Here is a 21231-nt window from a genome sequence, read left to right on the forward strand (position 1 = left end):
TTATCTGTATGATGTCGTAATTCCCGTACACCCCTAGTATTAACATACAGTATCTTATGTGGCAATGTCAAGCACGCCCTGTAGGAAAGACACATTTATTGGTTGGCACGTACAACTGCAGCGACAACAAACAACACGATGCAACAATATACAAAGCAAAGCAAAGATATCACTGACATGCATGGAATCATCTGCTTCATGACTGACGTTCTCTTTCTGGAAAAACAAATACAAAATATGAGCAAAACGTGTTTCATTTCAATCTCGCTCAAGAGGGAAAAATATGTCAAACCACTTCCAGGTTTGTTTAACAACCTCACTGAAGCACATGTCAGCATTTGGACTATTCATTAGGTACACCCTCACAAGCTAACACGATGGACTATTCATTGGTAGTGTCCCTGGCTTATAGAGGACCTCTGAATCATGTTTTTGATGTAGGTCCTAAAAAAACTGCAAAGTGCACCTGTCATATAGAGGATCTTTGACCAGAGTTTTTGCTGCAGATTCTTAAAAACACCAGGGTACTGTCATGTAGAGGATCTTTGAAAAGTGTTTTTAAAGTAAGTAAAAATAAAAAACAGCAAAGTGTCCCTGGCTTATGGAGTATCTCTGAATAGTGTTTTTGATGTCGGTCCTCAAAAACTGCAGAGTGCTCCTGTCATATAGAGGATCTTTGACCAGGGTTTTTGCTGCAGATTCCTAAACACACCAGGGTACTGTCATATAGAGGATCTTTGATAAATGTTTTTAAAGTTGGTCTTAAAAAAACAGCAGAGTGTCCATGGCTTATAGAAGATCTATGACTATAATTTTTGAAACACGACCTCAAAAACAGCAGTTTGTTTCTATCATATAGAGGATCTTTCACCAGCGTTTTACAGCATATTGCTAATAACGGCAGACGGCTGTCATATAGAGGATCTTTGACTAGCGTTTGTGTAGCAGGTCCTAAAAAAACAGAATTCCCGTCACGTAGAGGATCTTTGAACGGACTATATTGTAAAAATGTGAAGGTATGTGAATGTGAAGGCTTGCAATGACACGACATCGATGAATAGGAATAGTAGGCACAAACGTGTTCTGGATGGCATCACATGCCACACGTGTACCTAATGAAGTGTCCGTTGTGTACTGAGTGTAAACAAGGCCTCATCGTTTGCGTCATGTCGCCACATGATGTCCACGTTTTTAGAGAACAAGTGGTTCGAGCTCGTAACACACTCGGCCCGCCAGGTCCTCTGGGACTTCCTCCACGGAGTTCTCCAAGTCCACATCAGCAGCCTTGTCCTCCTCCTGCAGGCGGCGTGCTCCTCGCTCTTTCACGGGCGGGTTCCGGTCTCTTGAGGGAGAGAAATGGAGACGGTGACGTGGGTGTGGTGTCATTTTGAGTTCCAAAATCTCTCTTCCCCTTACCCGCCGTCGAGCGCTCTGTTGCCTCGTTCGTCCGACTGCGGTTTCATGGCTCCTCCGAACCTGTTACTGAACTGAACCACGGTGCCTGACAGGATGAGCAAACGGGGAAAAAAGACACCAAAGTCATGAAAACAACATGAATACACCTACTAGGCAGCAGGAAGGTAAATGAATGAATGGATGAACCAACCTCAGACAGTATGAGGCATTCATTGCAAGACAGCTGTTTTTTTTTATTTCCATCCATCCATCCATTTTCTATACCGCTTCTTAGAAAAATAATCATCATAAATACATTAATAAAAATCATTACTGGATCATTACTATCATTATTTTATGTTTTTGTTATTTTTTTTATTATTTATTCATAAGAATAACAATAATATTTTATTAAAAAAATATATATTAACCATTATTACTATCATTTTTTTTTTAATATTTTTACCACAATCATTGAAAATTTCATAAAATTCTATACAAATAAAAAAAAACTGAAAAAATTTGTTTTGATAAAATTACAATATTTATTATTTGTATTTATTATTTATGAATAAGAATAACAATAAATGCTAATATTTGATAAAACATGTAAATAAAACAGAATGCTTATAATTGTTGTAAAATACATGACACACAATTCATTTGATTTGTAACGTTGCAGTAACTTATTCACGAGACACGTTTGCAGTGTTTGTCCAGTGGATCCCTGCAGGATTGCATTTCAGCATTCACAACCCTGCAAATTTGCAGCTTTTTGGTCAAAGAAAATATTTTTCCAAATTTTTTTTTTCTTCAAAAATATCTTTTTTTCCTCCACGGAAAAGACATCACGTTCACCGTAAGTCGGTAGTCATTTTTACGTCCATGATAATGGCGGGAAAATGTACAGTATACAAGTACCCCTGCTAAAAAATCTCCCCCAGTTTGTACGTTTATGTATTCATGCTTCACTGATAATGGTGAAGCATGAAAGTACGCACTGTGTTCGGCAGTTCTTGAACGCACCATAGTTGTGTGCTGCAAAACGTCTCAAAGACTCGTGGTTTTCCACCAGCTGTGGGTGGTCCCGAAAGGCAAATAGGGAGGATGTGCGGTACAGTATAGAGTTTACGTATGTACTGCATATGAAAGCTTCCCTTACCAGCATGCTGCCTCCTCCTCCTCCACACCAGATAACCCACGATGAGAAGCAGCAGCAGCAGCAGCACCAGCCCAATCACAAGTCCTGAGACCACCGACGAAGACGATGTTGCTGCGGGGGTGGCAACATTAGTTTGAGTGGCGGACACGAAGCTCTGCTTGATCTCTTTGGATCTTACCGACAACACTGACATACAGCGACTGGGAGGGAGTGGACCAAAAAACCCTGGAGGAGATGTTGACAGCGTAGATGCAGACGTAGGCTCCCTGGTGTTTGTCTTCTATCTCGGGGAATTCAAAGTAGGCCAGGTAGAAGACAGAGTGTCCAAACGCCGGCTTTGTGACGGAGCTGTTTGTGTTTGTGTTCTTCAGGTAGAAGAAGCCTTTGGAGTACAAGGAGTGGGCAGAGCACGTGATGGAGAAGCTGCTCCCTCGCGTGACTGACACCTCTTGCGGGCTGTAGACCACCATCACCTGGAAGGTCGTCATGGTGATGAACGGCTTCTCCAGCGACACTAGGGATTAGAGACGGAGGTTATGTACTGGATTTGTCCGCAGAAGGGCAAACAGACGCAGCACCTTTGACGGTGATCTCCACTGGATTCCCTTGAGGGTAGTAGATGAAGTTATTTGACAGCTTCTTCTGATACTCGCAGAAGTACGAGCCCTGGTGGCTGAAGTTGACTTTGTGGAGCATGAAGGTCGCAGCCTCGTTCTCGGAATACTTCTGGATTTTAAACAAGCCTTGGCTTTTCTTCAAGAGGAAGGTGCCGCCCATGTGCTCCGTCAGGATGCTGCAGGTGAACTCCAGGCTGTCGCCCCAGTTGACCTCCACAGATGGACTCACCGTCACCTGAGGCTTCTCCAGAGAACCTAGCAGATATCAGTACCAACAGATTGATTGCCTCAGAGGTGCCACAACAGCGCATTGGAAGTGTGCTGTCCCAAATCTAGCCTTGATGCTGGAATTTATCACCGCACACAGCAGCGACGCCGTACTTCACAACCTGATTGGCTTCGGTTGCCCTGTTGCATGATGCAGCTTTTCTCCAAACGTGAAATCTCATCACGTTTTCATCTGGCGACACTCCTGGCATACTTACTACACATAACTAGTCCCTTTTCCCTGTACTGCATCCTTGGCAAGTCAAGTGCCCAAACAAAGCAGCCTGCGCGCTGCTGACTCACTCTGCATGCATTGTTCTACTGTGTGACTGCTAAATAACCCGCCATGGGGCCAAAGAAAGTGCCAGCACTTCAATAAAAGAGGTGACAAAGGACTATTTAATATATTTCACATTTGCAAAATATCTTTTTTGTTGATATCTGGAACAAATGAATTGGATTACCATTATTTCCTTTGGCAAATAATGCCTCCATTTTTGTATGTTTCAGTTTTTGTCACACCTTTTGAAACAAATTAGTAACAAAACCCAAGGTAACACTGAATAACGGATTCTACGCATCGGTACTTTTTTGCCAGAGCCAACAATACAGCAACTCTAGCCAATAAGACACCAGTATGGAAACAGGAGTTCAACCCCCCCCCACCCCCACCCCCACTAAAATGAAAAATAACACCACCACCACAATCCAGGTGTCTTACCCAAGCAGATAACACCAGCGTCCTCACTGTGTCCGCAGTTATTTTCCCCAAATCCCTGATGGCGGCAATGCGTGATGGCCGCCTCCTCGCCCGCGCACTCCACATTATCCAGCCAGATGGGGCCAGTGCCTCTGCCAAAGTGGGCGCTGATGGGGGCGGACACGGCGTGGCCGCAGCCCAGCTGCCTGCACACCACGTCGCCATTGACCATCTCCCACTGGTCGTCACACACGGTCCCCCACTCGCCCTGATAGAAGATCTCCACCCGGCCGGAGCATCCACTCCAGCCGCCGACCAACCTCACCTTGGCTGCACGTGGAGACACAAAACTCTTTAATACGACTTCTCTCAACTTCACATGCGTGGCTGGAAATGGATGACTGATATCTTGTAAGGCAACATATGCATGATTAGTACCAATATTAGTATCAACCTCACTCTTTGCTTTTGAAAAAATATCAAAATATTTCATATATTTCTTCATTGCTTACAATTACTTCATAAAAAATCCTTGTAAAGATTCATGACTTTAATCCTTAATTAATATTTGGACTATTTTTCATTTCTGCAGCTTTTTAAACAAATATTTTCAGACTGTTTCCACTTTCTTCTTGTAGATTTTCATCTCGTAATGGCTTTATTCCCACAACATATTTATAGTCGGAACATTAGAATTTTTCCGCAAAAAAATTCCAAATAAAAATAATAACATTTCCAAAAATATTTTTCCAAAAATACTTTATACAGTTTGATTTTTTCCCAAATATTATGACTTAAAAAATAATGCCTTTATGCTAGTAGAAAGGTGTTATTTTTCCTCATGATATTCCAACATGAGTTTGTTAGCTTTGTTAGATTACAACTTGTTTCTCTTAGTATTTTGACTTTATTCTTGTAAAATTACTGCTGACTTTTCCACTTTTGCTGATTTGAAAAAAACGTTTTCTTGTTAAATTATATTTTAAAAAAACAATAAAAAAAACAGCTACAGGCCACAAATTCCCCGTGGGCCGCACTTTGGACACCCCTGCCTTACAGTCAACGACATTTGCAGGTTGTGGTCAAATGCCTTGGAACACATGCTAGCATGTACTGTATTACATACAGTGCCTGAAGTTACCGTCGGTGTTTTGTAAATTAGCGAATGAGCTGTGTGAGAAATTTCAAGTCAACCTGACTCATGGCGCCACCGAGTGGTGTATTTGTCAGAAAAATAGCAGCACAGGCAACCCGGTAGGGGTGCATGTTCTGACAAAACAAAACGACCCACATTCTAATAATGGCGTCTTTTGAATGTCGGTGAATCTATCAGACAAAAAATGTCAAAAGGATCCAATTTCTACTGTTAGAATGTGAATAAAAAGCAGCAAACCTGCACAGGAAACACCAGCATCACGTTCGTGCCCGCACGTCGACTTGTTGAAGCCTCCACGTGAGCACTGCTGAAGAGCCGTGCCGTTGGCAAAACACAAGTCGTCCGCCTCCACCACGGGTCCGTTGCCCCGGCCGTAATGCGCCCCGCCGGGAGCGCTCACGACTCGGCCACATTCGAGATGCTCGCACACCGCTTGAGCTTTGCTCAGGTCCCAGGTGGCGTCGCACACCGAGTGCCAAACATCGCCATGCTGGACCTCCACTCTGCCCGTGCACCCGACATCGCTGTTCACCAAACGAACCCCCAGGCTGTCTGTGGAGTGAGAAAACAAAAGCAGCGAGACAAGTTTATACAGTAGCGCCGCCTGGTGGTTGTGAGCGGCATAGGTGATTATTCAGAGCAATCTGATTGGATGATTAGTAAGCGCTTTGAGGCAATGCTGGGGCATCATTACTGTGTCATCTGCACTTTCCTGTTTGGCCTTCTAGCAGAAAACAGTCTAGTCCAATTGGTGGCCCATGACTGACATGCCAACATGCCAGAGCTCACATCGGGGATCTTGGACGAGCGTCTTTGGCAGCGGATCCTTAAAAACAGCAGAACGAGGCTGCTGGCGGGAAATATCCCACGTTGAGCACACAAAGGTCTGACCTCTAAATGTTCTAGTTACCAAAAACCTAGCAACAAGCTACAGTGTTCCCTCGTTTATCGCGGGGGATAGGTTCCCAAAATATTGTCATGACAGGAAGGAAGGACATTCATCCAGCTCGTCATACCTGTGCAGATGACGCCAGCAATGGACGTGGCGTTACACCTTCTGTCCAGGAATGGAGTACGGCGGCACTGGGCCAACGTGGACTCCATGCCCTTGCACTCCATCTGGTCGATCCAGGTGTGTCCCGAGCCGTGGCCGTACTCCTCCATCGTGGTGATCTGGTGAGCTTTGCCGCAGTGCAGCTGTTGGCACACCACGGTGGCGCCTATCATGTCCCACACTTCACCGCACACGTTGCCCCACTGGCCTTTTTCGTAGAACTCCACTCTCCCGACGCAACGGTGGGGTCCACCCGCCAGCCTCACGTTGCCTGCGGACGGGATGCACGCACATGCAGGCGTGATGATGCGCTTTGGGGTGAGGTCGTTTACCTGAGCATACGACAGACGCGTCCTCGATGAGATCGTGGCCGCTGCGGTCGTAATCCCTCAGCGTGCACCGGGTGAGGGAATTCTCCCTGCCAGCGCAGCTGACCTTGTATCCTCGTACGTCGCCGCTGCGCCCGAATGAGCCCGAAGTCTTGACGGGGTCGCCGCAGTTCATCTCTCTGCACACCACCGCCGCTTCGTTCATCCCCCAGTTGACGTTAAAGACCGACGACCATCTGCCTTCGTTGTGGAACACCTCCACCCGCCCCGAACACTGGTCGGTGCCATTTATCAGTCGGATGGTGGCTGGGGGAGCAAGGAGTCCATCAGGACTGTGGTTGGAAATACTACACACTATAGCAGCTCACTTCTTTTTACACTTGGAATGAAGTTAATGTCAAGCTGTGCTGTGCAGGTTGTCTTAAAGGCTGTGGGGGCTTCTGGCTTAAATGCCCATATGGCCCGGAGCTACAAAGGAACAGTGCCCATCATCCACACACGTCTTTCTCTTTTAAATGCATTCTAAAGACATAAAAACAGCTAAAAAGAGGTGGCTAAGAATGCATGTAATGGGACGTGCCGACCCCACCTACTCCAAAACGCTACAACACTCCATTTCCATCATGTGACCTGCATATTCACCACGCTACAGCGACGTTGCTTAACGCTGTTACGCCCAATAACTACGTTGCTGGCGTAGTGACACCTTGCCTCGCCAAACCACGTGGCTAGCTACTAGCCGGCTAGCAACTAGTTGCACCACACACTTGTTCATAACGCTTCAGGTCACCACCTGCTCCACTGCTGCCGAGTTTGGAAAAGTCAACGCTAGGTGTGGCGTTCCTTTCTATGTCGCTACGTGAAATCAATGCGCCCAGGAAGGAAGTTCCGCTAATGCTTAAAATGAGGGAAATACAGCAAAATAGTGTAAATATTCCATGTAATGATGAATGTCTGCTACTACCCGCTCTCAGCATGGATCGTTTTAATAGCGGGCGGAATAGGTGAGGCCCATTACGTGCATTCATGAGCTGCCTCTTTTTAGCTGTTGTTATAGCTCTACAACGCATGGAGAAGGGAAAGACGTGTGGTCATTTTTCATATAAGGATTGTGATGGTGGGCACTTTTCCTTGAATGCAGTGGATCAGCATCCCAAATCCCTGTTCACCTGAACACACCACGCCAGCGTCCTCAGCGTGACCACAGTTATTATCTCCAAAGGGGGAACGCGTGCAGTGGGCCAGCGACGACTCGTTGCCCACACATTCCACGTCATCCAGCCAGATATCTCCGGTGCCTTCGCCGAAGAAGCCGCCGTGTTTGGCCGTCATGGCCGTCCCGCAGTCCATAGCTCGGCACACTACCTGGGCGTCCCTGATGTCCCAGGAGTCGTCGCACACTGTCCCCCACTGGCCGTCGTGGAAGATTTCCACCCTGCCGGAGCACCGGTCCGTGCCGTTGACGAGCTTTAACGATGGAGTACCTGAGGATGTTACCAAAGCACAATACATCGATGAGCCACGGCTACTTGAGCCACGCCTCTCTGCAGAGAGGATGGCAGAGGACGGCAGACGGAGTGTAGCGTCCACACACCAGTCTGACGCTCTTTCATGACTTGATCCAACACTATGTATGTACCTCCAACTCACAAACACGTCTCCAGTTCATCCTCGGAAAGACACTTGGCGTTGGCGGACGCTCCAAACATCACACATCATCTTTAATGTGCGCGTCCGCGTGGTCTAAACAAACTAACTCATTCAAACAATAAGTGCATATTCTCATCACTCACTAATGTACCTCTTAGTGCGCCTAATCTACTATGTTGGGTAATAGGAATGTAAAGGTGGCTATAGGGGTGTTATTTCATTTCTGGAGGGCTCTACTAATGTTAAAAACCGTATTTAGAAGACCATAAACAGGCTTTCTATGCCGTAACTATGAAAATATTCCATTTATCCTACTATGTGGAAATTCACTTATGGCGGTCGGGTCTGGAAACATCCATCCATCCATTTTCTATGCTGCTTCTCCTAATTAGGGTTGCGGGGGCATGCTGGAGCCTATCCCAGATGACTTTGGGCGACAGGCGGGGTACACCCTGGAAACAACTAACCGATAAACGAGTGACGCCTGCGCTTCGTTTTACACTTCCAATGACGGTTAAGAATGTCCGAAGGTTACCTGCGCATGAAAGCGACACCCCTCTGCATGTGTCGGAGGTTCCCTCGACGGAACACTGGGAGAACGAGGTGGCATCTCTCGGGCACGCGCCCCTGAGTGCAGCGAGATCGCTGTCGCCAAAGTACTCAGCGGTTTTGGAAAGAGGTCCGCAGCCGAGTTCCTCGCACACCATTTTGGCCTCTTTGGTGCCCCAGTTGTGATTGCACAGTTTGCCCCAGTTGCCGTTGTGGAAGACCTCCAGTCGGCCTGAGCAGTGCGTCGTCCCGTTGGTCAATCGGAGTGTTTCTGGGAAAAAAAGAATATAGAACAACCGGAAGCTTGTATTTAAACAACCAGAAAAACACTCGGAGAGCGCAGACCTCCTCCAAGCGTCATAGTTACCCTCCCCTTACATTTATTCTATCTACATATTCAGATTGCCAATGTTAGCATGCTAGCACTGCTAACACCTAGCATAAGAGTGGTAAATGTTTATAAAAGTGTCTAGCTATTAAAATGGCTAAAAATGCTACTATGCTAATGTTAGCATGATAGCATGTAGAATAGTATGTCTAGCTATGGAAATGGCTAAAAATGATAGCAATGCTGGTGTGCTAACGTTAGTATGCTAACACCGAGCATGATAGCGCTAAGCGTTTATACTGTGTATGTGTCTACCCATGAAAATAACTAAAAATGCAAGTAAACATTGGCATGCTAACACCTTTTTCCAGTATCAATATAGCTAGTCTGAATGTGCTGAACGTGTTGAACGGTTGGATGTTGGAATGGCTAGGATGGGTTGAGAAACGTGGCAGCAGTTGCAGGTAATAAAAACCAGTTGTAAGGAAAAGGGTGAATTTTGGGAAGATTTTCAATTGAGTTTTGAATGAGCAACCGGAAGCTTGCATTTACACAACTAAAAATGCATGGCTGCAGATGACCATAATGTATACCAGTCGTCACCTGAACATATCACACCAGCATCCTCATTATGGTTGCAGTCATGCTCCCCGAAGCCTCTGTGCGGGCAGTCTACCAGGGCCTTCTCGTGGCCGGTGCACTCCAGCTCGTCTAACCACATCTGATCGCTGCCGGCGCCAAAGAAGGCGTGGTACTTGGCAGCCAGCGGAGCCCCGCAGTTCATCTCACGGCAGGTGACAGCCGCCTCCTGTAGCCCCCATTTGTCATCGCACACCGTCCCCCACTGGTCCTGGTAGAAGATCTCCACTCGTCCCGAGCACCTGTTTGTCCCGTTGACCAGCCGAAGAGGTTGGCTGTCTGCGCGGGCGAAAGCAAGCACACGGTGAAACGCATGCGCATCAACAACCAATCGACACGGCCGACTCACTGGAGCAGTGGACGCTGGCGACGACGCAGTCCCCCTTCATGGATTCATGCGAGCACTGAGAGATGGAGCTCTCGTTCCCCGAGCACTTGCTATTGACCCCGGAGGCTTCACGCAGTTCTCCAAAATCCAGAATATCCGTGGAAGCGAGAGGCTTTCCGCAGCCGATCTCCCGGCAGACCACCTCAGCTTCGACCTGGCTCCACTCGCTGCTGCACACCTTGCTCCAGTGGCCCCCCAGGTAGATCTCCAGTCGGCCGCTACACCGGTTGTTTCCGTGGCTAACTCTCACGTGATCTGCAAACGAGTCAAAGACTTTTTTATTATACTGTGACGTAACATTGCAAGTTCATTCCTGTCAAATTACAAATGATTTTTCTTGAAAATTATGATTATTTTTGCGATAAAAGGCTGTTTACTTTTATCTTCATCAAATTATGACCATTTCGTCATAAAACGGATTTGTTATTTTTCACAATATTCGACGTTATGCTGATTTTTCTTCTTTTTGTGGCAAAAATGGTGATTCCAACTTATTTCTCCTAACATTCCATCCTTCATTGTGTGAAATAGTGACTTCTTCAAATATTACAACTTTATTCTCGTATTGTTTGTTCGTGTTTTCCCTCCTAATACGCTCAAGCATTTCCCCATCAAATTACAGCACTTCTGTTTGTAGAACTCCCACTTCATTCACATTGTATATTCTATTTTTTCTTGTAAAATTGGAATTTCAGTATTGTATTGACTGTTTTTGTAGCATAAAATGAAAACTTGACTTAATAATTGAGTTAATGAGACTCGGTTCTCACAGTATCGTTTTCATTTCAGTGCGGCCCCAGTAAATATGTTTCTAATATGTACAGTATTTTACATTTAATACAGAGTAGTGGTTCAACCACCAATGTGTACAAATGAGCCACAATCGTTGAAATTCAATCTGGCACGAGCCCTGTGAAGTGCGTCCAGCACCAGCGTGTGATCAGCAGCATGATGAGCTTTACAAAGTCAAGTGAGTCAAGACACACCAGAGCAGACCACACCGACATCTTCACTGTGCCCGCAGTTGTTCTCCCCAAAGGGCCTGTGCGGGCACTTGAGGATGGACAGCTCCTTCCCGGTGCATTCCACATCGTCCAGCCAGATCTGGTCCTTTCCCTCCCCGAAATAGGCGCTCTTTTTGGACGCCAGGGTGGAGCCGCACTGCAGTTCCTGGCACACCACGTCGGAGTTGATGTGGCTCCAGTGGTCGTCACACACCGTCCCCCAGACGCCGCCGTGGAAGACCTCCAGCCTGCCGGAGCATCGCGACGACCCGCCTCCGACCAGTCTGACTTCACGGTCACATTCTGGCCAACAAGAACAAAGAACACAAGGAACAAGCATCTGTTAGGTGAAGGCTTCTGAAATATTCAAACTGATTTTGTTTTTGGCAAAACACTGACCTGAACTCAGCAACAGACTGAGAAGACCTAAGACAAAAACAGACAGCAAAGTGAGACGTATTCTTCATCTTCCTAACGGGATGTGAATGTCACCTGTGCAATCCATTGGGGGGGTTCTTCCTAATATTTAAAGACCTCATTCAGTTACGCTACATGAGGTGTGCCAAAGATAATATTTCTATCTGTATTTAATATTTGCAGTTGTTACTAATAGTATACTCTAAGACATTTTTTAATCATGATTTATTATTTGTACCGATACGTTATTTTATTATCATTCAATTATTGATTCTTTAATACAGTAATTGTAATGGGATTATATTATGGATCAATATATCATGTTAGTAAATATTTATATTGAATTCAATTCACATTGACATTGGATGAATGTGTATAGATGTAACGTTTCCAAACAACAAGCGTGTTTTGAGGAAGGACAGAAGGACAACTTACCAACTGACAGATGAACAAGCAGCTTTTTGAAGCTCATCATGTGCCTTCAACGTAGCCACACTTGGGGGGGAAGAAAGCAGAACGTGAAAGAGACGGTAAGGTTTTATTTCCACTGATGGGAAACGTAAGGGCATAAATCATACCTGTCGCATCCACTGGCGCCCGCGTAAACATGCAGTCGCTTGTTCCCAATAAGAGTCTGGACCCGCGCTGCTAACAGGACGCATGTTGACATTAGGATCAATCATTAAGAGCACAGGATGAGAGGAGATGATTTGACCCGATATCTGCACTACAGCATGTAAATGAACCGCAGATGAAGTGTGATGACAGCACGGCGGTGAGAGAAGCTGGCTTTCATTTCGAGACGTGAAAAGGAGGCAACCTTAGCCTTGTGGGCATCTTTTATTTGCAAAACAGCTTTTTAATGGAAGCAGCAAGTTGAACTCCTCTATTGATTCCCGGGTAAATCATTGCAGACTTGCGTGTGTGCAACATTTTGATGGGAAGTGAGGACCCGTGCGGGACAAGAGGGCAAGCGGGACTCCAGTATATGCCAGCGTCCAGTCAAAGGGCACATTTGTCTGCAAAGTGTTGCGAAATCTTCCAAAGAAACCTGCTTGTTGACTAATCTTCCAATAAAGTCACTTGTTTATCGGGATCGGTAGGAGTCAACATCACTGAACGGATTCTCTTTGGAGTTCGATCATCCAAAACCTGTTTCTGACTTTCTAAGTGTGATTTTTACCATTATTGGTGCACACGTAGGATTTTATGACTTGTTTCAGGCCCGCAGCTCTCATTTGTTTCAGGTGGCTTCAACCTCAAATTTACAGTGCGGGAGGTGTGGGTAACCTCCCGAACCTCCATCGAGGTCCCGACAGGACCCAAAAATGGCAACAGGTGGCCTCAAGTGTACGTTGATCTTATTGGATTTGATTGTTCGTCGGGCATCACAAACAAAGAAAACACGAGTCCCTTCTCGTACACGTAGAAACTTTAATTGGCTTTGAAACACTGATGGAGGAAGAATGTGATGATTTCACCTGACAAACGTAAAAAGTCACATGGTGTTTCTGATCACATGGCACAGCACGCAGGAAAGAAGAACAGACACAACATTAGGTACACTTGCACGATCTAATGTGGCCCCACCAAAACAGACCACCACCACGTATCCTACTGGACATAGCATTTCCATTAGCAAGTGGGGGGGAAGCACAAACGGGTGGTGCCTCTAGTGGTGAAGCTGGTAAACGACGCTACACGAGGCTAGCTAACACTTCTCTACGCTGGTCTGCAGGATGTGATGCGAACTGGGGATGTGCGGCTCCACACTGAAACGTCCATACTTCCCAAACCAGCGCTTCAGGCTCTAAAATCCATTCTCAAGTCCAAATAGCGATACTTTTGATCCTTGAGTCACTTGAGGTAACGTTTGTTGAAAGGCTGACCGATCGTATTAATCATTTCTTTTAATGGTTTTATTATTTTACTCATTTTCTTATCTTATTGTTTAAAATACCATTTTCACATTCCATACGATTCTGTTAACGTTTTTTCTGTTGTTGTATATTAGCTTGGCTATACACCTCAATAAACTTCAGGGTTTTAAATAAATAAATAACTTCAATTAATTCTTCAATTATTAATTTATTTGAATTAATCATTTTTAAAGTACTTTATTTATTTATATGAATTTAATAAATTTATCGTGTAGTTTTTTTTAGAATTTAATATAGAATTTTACATCCTTTTAAATGTTAATTTTTATAAATGTAATTAATTTTAATAATTACTTAATAATTTTTAATTTATTTTATATTACTATATAATAACTTTCTATTTTGTAAAACTTAATATATAATTTGTATTTATTTAAAATTTGTATTTTAATAAATGTAATTAACTAATAGAATTTGATCATGTTTGTATTTATTTCAATTAATTATTTAAATGAGTCATTTATTGAATGAATACATTAATTAAATGTCTTGTACTGTTTATGCTGTGATAAGGAATACACCACTTTTTACAATTTACCATACACATTAGGTGATTTTGAATTTGAAGTATCGCCGTCGGATCGGTATCGCCTGAGTATCATTCAGTATTGGATCAGAAACAAAATCAGCGGTATCGCACATCACAAATGTAAACCTCCCTTTTTTGGTCAGAAAGTTTTATATTGAAGTCTGACGAGGATGTAGAAGGCAAAATCCCGTGTTTGGCATCACGCTGGCGTACACAGTGAGAGGTCGCAGGAGGAGGTCGCTGTGTTGTCGCCTAACATTCAAAATCCTGCATTTAAAAACAAAAACAAACAAAAAACACTCCTTAGCATTTCTCCATTTGAAGGCAGATAAACGGTGGTGTGACCCTGCTGCATGTCACCCCGGGAGAAAGTGCATCGGATACTTGATACTGTCTTATGTATGTCTTCTATACGTATGTCTTATGCTTATGTGTTACACCACACCGATGCTAACTAAAACCACATTAATCCAACTGATTGGTCGTGCTTTCTTAAGGGCAACGAACCAGATTTGGTAACCCTAACCATCAAAATGTACACCAGGGGTGTCCAAAGTGCGGCCCAGGGGCCATTTGCGGCCCTCGGCTGTGATTTTATCGGTCTACAAATGTAATTTAACAAGGAAACTTTTTAAAAAATTAAACAAAAACAGCAGCAAAAATGGGAAAATCAATTAAAAGGAAATAAAAGCCACAATTTCACAAGAATAAAGTAACAGAATGAGGAAAAATGTCATTTTAGTAGCTTGAAGTTGAAATGTTAAAGAAAAAAGTTTTTTTTATGTAAAAACAATGAAAAAGGTTCTTTTTGGAAGAAGGGGGAAAATTTATAACATCGGAATAAAATCAAAATATCAGAAGAAGAAAAGAAATTGAAATATTTGGAAAACTATACCAAAAAATCAATAGCAGAAATTTTACCAGAGTAAAGTCAAAATATTCAGAAAAAAACAAGTTTTCTTATGAGAAAAAAGTTGCAATTTTAAGAGAATAAACTTGTAAAATGAGCATCAATATCCTTTTAGTAACAATGTTGAAATAACAAAAAATACATTATTGCTTTTAAAAGATATAAAGTTAGAATTACGAGAAGAAAATGTACAAATGGAAAGCTGAAATGAAACAGTTGGAAAATTTAAAAAATCAGCAGAAATGGAAAAAGCAGCTGTAATTTGACGGGAATAAAGTCTAAATATTAGTCATAATCGAATGAAGAACAAAAATCCCAATTCTACAAGAATAAACTTGTATTATTATAGAGAAAAAAAACATTATTTTTGTAGCATTTCATCTATATTACGAAGGTGAAATGCAGTTTTTTCTTGAGTTCCATACAGTATAGCTTCTTAGCATATCTCAATGTGTTACTTTACTAAATATCAAAGTGGCCCTTGCATCCTTTCATTTTCCAGTATGTGGCCCTCGCTGGAAAAAGTTTGGACACCCCTGCTGTAAACAGTCATGACGGTGGAGTAAAAGTGCTCATCAAAAGAAGTGCACTGTGTGTACGGCGTGTCCTTACTAAACATTAGACATCCTGTAGATGATGCTTTCAAAAGTGGATAAGCTCCCTAAATGAACAAGTAATGAAGCATGTAAAATATCTACATTCAATTCAGTCATTCAAAAAAAGAACTTTAAAAGAAAGTCTTGCTACGTCACGGGTCAAACATGGCGCCCTCCCCCCGTCGCAGTTTTTCAAAAACTAATAACGATCGTTGTTTCCTGGTCGAATACTTCCCATTATGAGTAGAAAAAGGAATAGTTTTCTCATATGCTTATCTTTAAAAGGCACGTTTTGGAATGTACATCATCATCATCATCATCATCATCATACAGGCGTCCCTCGCAATATCACGCTTCCACTATCGCTCCCTCACTACATCGCGGTTTTCCAGGAATGAATTCATGAGTAAATGATGGCTGTTTCCTGGGAGAATATGTCTGTTACGTGTCAAAACATGGAACATACAAGCTACTTCATATGCAGCATTCTGCTCACTAGGGGGCAGTAATGACAACAATGATCAGGCATGACCTTACATGACCTTAGCACTGCATGAAGTCATGAAGTCAGCCATGGCATGTCCCACATGAGAGTGAAAACAACCTTCTCCTCCAATTCCGTGTGGAAGTGGTATGTTTTCACCTTATTAAGGACCTGTCCACACGGAAACGTTCCTGTGATTATTTTTTTGGCCAGTTGAAAAAAATTCATGTCCACCCTGTGGCGGATTAGTAAATAGTTGCATCCAGACGGGAACGGATCATTGGGTGGAAAGGATGTAATACACAAGGCACACCTCTGTGTGGTGCTGTAAACGTGACACACATACGGAACCACGTGACACACCGACTATACAAGAAGAAAGTCTGTCATCTTCAGCTTCTCAAGGCTCGTCTAGAGGCCTGGGAAGGCCTTGGTGTCCTCCCGGTGGAGCTGGAGGAGGCGGCCCGGGTCAGGAAAGTCTGGACTTCCCTACGGAGACCGCTGCCCCCGCCTCCCGGATGAGCGGAAGAAAATGGATGGATGGATGGATGGACGGATGGATTGAAATTTGACGCGAACTGGTGAGCTCGCTAGCTTGTTAGTTCACAATAGTGAATTTCCCCGCGGTGGGATAAATAAAGTACAAATACAATGTGGTATAACGAAAGAATAATAGGAGTGTAAAGGTGACTATAGGGGTTATTTATTTAATGTCTACAGGGCTCTAATCATTTTAAAAAACGTATTTACAAAGTCTTGCTATGCTCTAACTACAAAAATATTCCATTTAATAACATTGAATCCTTTATCGCAGAAATTCATTTATCGTGTGGAACCAAATCAGCGCCATAAACGAGGGACGGCTGTATTAGCAATAGCCATAACCCGAGTGTACGTACCCAAGGTTGAATGTGACCACTGAATTCATCTCCTTATTTGTTGGAAGGGTTTTGTGATTGTAATGTTCATGTAGGGGGTGTTGATGCTATGTCATGCGTACAACAAATGACGTTTGCTCACCTTGACGGAGGGTCCAGGACGGATGCCCAGGAATGCAAACACGGTGTTGTTCTCTTTAGACTGGAAGAAGTCCTCATAGTCCTGTGAGGAAGGGGAGAGAGGTGTTGGCAAAGTAAGATCAAAACGTCCTTGATGAAAGGTGCTTCAGGTTTTACGGTAAGTCAATGTTGTTACGGGGAGTAATGGTGGATTTACTTCAACCAGTGAGAGTGACGCCACATAATCTGCCCGGGCGGCCATGAAAACGGGATTACGACAGGATTACAGAGGTGGCGTGTGTCAACTCTGGAGTTGAGTGTGAGCGAACTCACCAGCCCGCCAGTCAAAAGGTAGTTTAATCTCCAAATAACCAAAATAGACTTGACCTAGTTTGTGCCATCACCGTCCCTCTGGAAGAGTCATGTGCATAAAAGGCACAATGGAAGCTTTTAGAATCTCTTCATATTTGTCTTGTCATCCCTTTTTTCATACTGCGTGTAGCGCTTTAGGAGATAAAAACGCTTAAAACCAGAGCAGAGAGAGAGTTGAAGTGGTCATTAATAAATTCATTAATTAAGTAGGGGATCACAAATAAATTGTTAATTAATTTCAAAAGCAAACTTCAAAAGGTGGTTCGACAAAAAGAAATAAAAAGTAAAAACAAGCATATGACTAAATCAACCAAAAAGCAAAACATTTACATATAAAAAAAAGCTAAATTAATGCTGGCGATTCACCAAAAATAAATTGATGAATTAAAAAAAAAAAAAAAGAATGAATAAACACTACACTTTTTAAACCTATCTTCAATATTTTTGTGAACATCCTCAACAACAAAAAAAACCACACAGAAAGTCGCCCATAAAAAAACAAACGCATGTAAAAAGAAAACCTTCCTGGACGTTGAAGCTCCAAAGAAGCAGTCCTACCCCACAGTAGCGATCCTCATTGAAGATCTGCGGAGGCAGCGGGTTGCCCTTGGCCGGCTGCTTGTCCCGAGGGATGTGCCGGTACATCCAGAGCCTCTGCTCCTCCAGCATGGTGATGTCTACTTCCTGGAAGCGGATACGATTGGCCTCGAGGAAACCCACCACTGATTGCTGGTGCTTTTTCACCTGGAGGTGGAAATAGGAAAGATTGCGAATGCATCGTGACCCAAAACAAGGGTAGTGGAACCTGCTTATGTTGCCAGCTCATCCAACTCATTAGTACTGGCCCACTATGTTATTATTATTTTTTAAACGCATTTCAAAATATTTATATTAATAAAATAGGTTTTATTTAATTTAAAAATAATAATAACATTTATTTATTTAATGTAATTAATTTAATATAATTTGTTTTAAATAAGCAAAATAGAATACAATAAAATTAATTAAAACTACTTAATCTTGTAAAAATATATATATTAATAAAATTAAATGCAATTTAATAAAAAAAAGTTTAATGTATTTATTTCAGGTAATTTAATTTAAAATGTTAAAAATAACCTAGAAGATACTAAAATTGCCAAACAGTCTACTTAGTCTTGTAAAAATATTTATATTAATAAACTAAAATTAAATGTAATACTAATGTAATTTATTTATTTAATGTAATTCATTTAAAATGTTAAAAATAAACAAAATAGAATATAATAATATTGCCACACAGCCTATTTAATCTTGTGAAAATGTTTATAATAAAATAAAATGTAATGATAATAATTATTTAATTAATGTATTTAATGTAATTCTTTTTTTAATTAAAAATAAGCAAAATAAAATAAAAAAAAATGCCAAACAGTCTTTGACTACAAGGTGAAAGTAAATGCACAGAATAAATCAACAAAAGTAAAACAAACATTTGAATAAAAAAAAAGTTTCAAACAGTCATAACTAGGTGGTTTTCTGCTGTAATAAGATTACATGGGCTTGTGTATACTGTATTTTTGGGATGCTGATGGCCACAATGGAGCTATTGTTTGCCAGTCGGGGTCGTGCGGTACTCTCTCACACGCAAACAAGCCTGACCCTAAAGTGCAAGTGCAATAACAACACATTGCCTTCTCTTCCAGCCGAGTGAAAGACTGATGTGAAATTCAACACTCGTTCATGAAATATCAAAATAGTATCCCTCAAACTGCAGCCCTGCATGCACATCAATTGTTTGACAGCACTCTGTGAAATGAAGGGATTAACTCGGACTAATCCTTTCATTACAAGAAAGAAACGGGGACAAAACGGGGCTGCTGAGGACAAACAGAGCAGTGGTTCTCAACTGGTTTGGCTGCGGGACACACCAGCAGCCTTTCAATGACAATTGCGGACATTTTTCGACTGAAATATCTATATTTAATGAAAAGACTGCAGTTTGAACGTGAGATACAAAGACACAGAAGTTCCATTATAGAGTCTTAAAACTGCACAAACAAAGAATGTAGATAACCAAGAAGCACGTTCCACTTAAACACTTGATATATAATAAGCATACAGGCAGGCTCAACCAGAGACAGGCCCGGCACATTCTACAACTTAATGGCTGTAGACAACAAACAAACATTGGTCTTCTTCAAACGGCACTACAGAGCGTTGTTGCCACCTTAAGGGGTATTGATAGACGTCACCCCATTGCATAGAAAATCCCCTTCAGACTAAAAGCACAAGATTATTTTCGGGGTGGGTTTTGCCCAGCCAAAATAGGTTGACCCACCAGCTGAGAATCATTAAAATAGAGGATGCCCTGGGAAAACCTCTTCAGGTTTGTCAAGCATGTTCATGGTGAGCACTTCAACTTAATAAAGTGCCTTAAAAGTCAAATAGAAACTTGAGGGAAAGTACGATGATAACCATAGAACCTCAAATGAAATTTACTGCGATGTGACGTGGAATAGCTCAGTAGAATGTGGCTAAGTGGAGTGTGTTTAACGTGCTCATGTGAAAGACTGTAATGTAATCCCACTGTCATCATTGTTTTGAAGTTTTTCCTGTACAAGCGGTTCATTTCTTTTGACACTGTTCGATATCAAGCGTGGCATAACCTAATTTGCGCTTCATCTATTGGGCACGGATGATTTCCGCCCCACTAATCTGCTTCTGTAAGGCTTGCAACAGATGATTTCATGTTTTATTTCTCTCTCCTACATACATGTCTCTTACCAACCTTTTCTTTTCCCACACATTTCATTTCCAATCAGCTGAGGGCCTCAACCCCCCCCAACCAGTCACCAGGCATTCAGAGCCAAATGCAATCACAAGCTCAGCACTGGCGGAACTGACCCAAATGGAGAACTTATTCAGGCGTGCAATACCGTAATGTGTGGTCCAGTGATACAAGTGCATATATGCGAGTTCAAACTCTTCCTTTGTCAATGACATCAAAGACTATATGTTGGCAAAGGTGATGATATCCAAGTAAACCATACTATAAATTAATTTATTCACGTGCAGGCAAGGTAAAATAATTCCGTTGTAGTTAAAAGCAGGCTATATATATATATATATATATGTACATACACATATATATATATAAATATAAATAAATAAATTTTTTGCAATATTAGGCTCATATGATCACAGTTAGTCATCATTTTGACTGCATGTGCAGTGGCTCAATTAACAAGTGAACATGAGTTGCTGACAATAATTTAACTTACGTTTATTTCCGCACTCTAACAAGCGCGTTTGCGCACCACATTCAAAAGTTCCAAAGAAAAAACACCCAAATTAGTGACAGCACGGACAACACTCACCGCCACAGATCCACTTGATGAGGCGACGTAAACCTTGATGACCATTTTAAACCCACATTACGGTCACAGCGTGGATGAATTTTGCCGACAGTTTCGCCCAACAAAGCAGTGAAAGTGGTGTATTTTTAGGACAACGTGTTAAATGATCGAGAAAAATAAGCGAGTCGACTATTTTAACTATACGAGTGCGCTGCTGCTGACTATCAGCAGCCGTCTTTCTCGCGCGAGCGAGATTGAATACACTTCCGGTATTCATTTTCAAAATAAAACCTCAGAACGTCATTTTCATCTTTTTTCTCCTTTAACGCGTCGTATATTTAGGGTTTCTACACATTTATCAATTTTGAATATTTCATACTAGTTTTATTTGAGATATTGTTTGACTGAT

At 42.5% G+C, this 21231-nt stretch overlaps 1 protein-coding gene across 3 annotated transcripts; it reads right to left on the reverse strand.

Moving 5' to 3' along the window:
- Positions 1-67: 67 nt before the first annotated feature.
- On the reverse strand, positions 68-21057 carry sh3bgrl2 (SH3 domain binding glutamate-rich protein like 2). Of its 3 annotated transcripts, XM_054761346.1 has the most exons (17): positions 12234-12303; positions 12091-12150; positions 11638-11664; positions 11221-11541; positions 10196-10489; positions 9811-10125; positions 8866-9150; positions 7850-8164; positions 6684-6986; positions 6314-6622; positions 5535-5849; positions 4163-4471; positions 3136-3429; positions 2736-3071; positions 2558-2668; positions 1417-1501; positions 68-1342 (listed from the first exon to the last, which is right to left on the reverse strand). In XM_054761346.1, exons 2-17 carry the CDS (start codon positions 12128-12130, stop codon positions 1192-1194), a joined length of 3810 nt encoding a protein of 1269 aa, XP_054617321.1. In that variant the 5' UTR covers positions 12131-12150; positions 12234-12303; the 3' UTR covers positions 68-1191. The 3 variants fall into 3 exon arrangements, 2 of the variants coding, with proteins under 2 accessions (XP_054617321.1, XP_054617322.1); XR_008566892.1 differs by lacking the exons at positions 68-1342; positions 1417-1501; positions 2558-2668; ... (8 more) ...; positions 9811-10125; positions 10196-10489 and adding exons at positions 17135-17215; positions 18043-18228; positions 20844-21057 and having other exon boundaries at positions 11420-11541; XM_054761347.1 differs by lacking the exons at positions 68-1342; positions 1417-1501; positions 2558-2668; ... (12 more) ...; positions 12091-12150; positions 12234-12303 and adding exons at positions 12313-14391; positions 17135-17215; positions 18043-18228; positions 20844-21057.
- Positions 21058-21231: the final 174 nt, after the last annotated feature.

Source organism: Dunckerocampus dactyliophorus, chromosome 19, assembly GCF_027744805.1.
Source record: "Dunckerocampus dactyliophorus isolate RoL2022-P2 chromosome 19, RoL_Ddac_1.1, whole genome shotgun sequence".
Lineage (NCBI taxonomy): Eukaryota > Metazoa > Chordata > Actinopteri > Syngnathiformes > Syngnathidae > Dunckerocampus > Dunckerocampus dactyliophorus.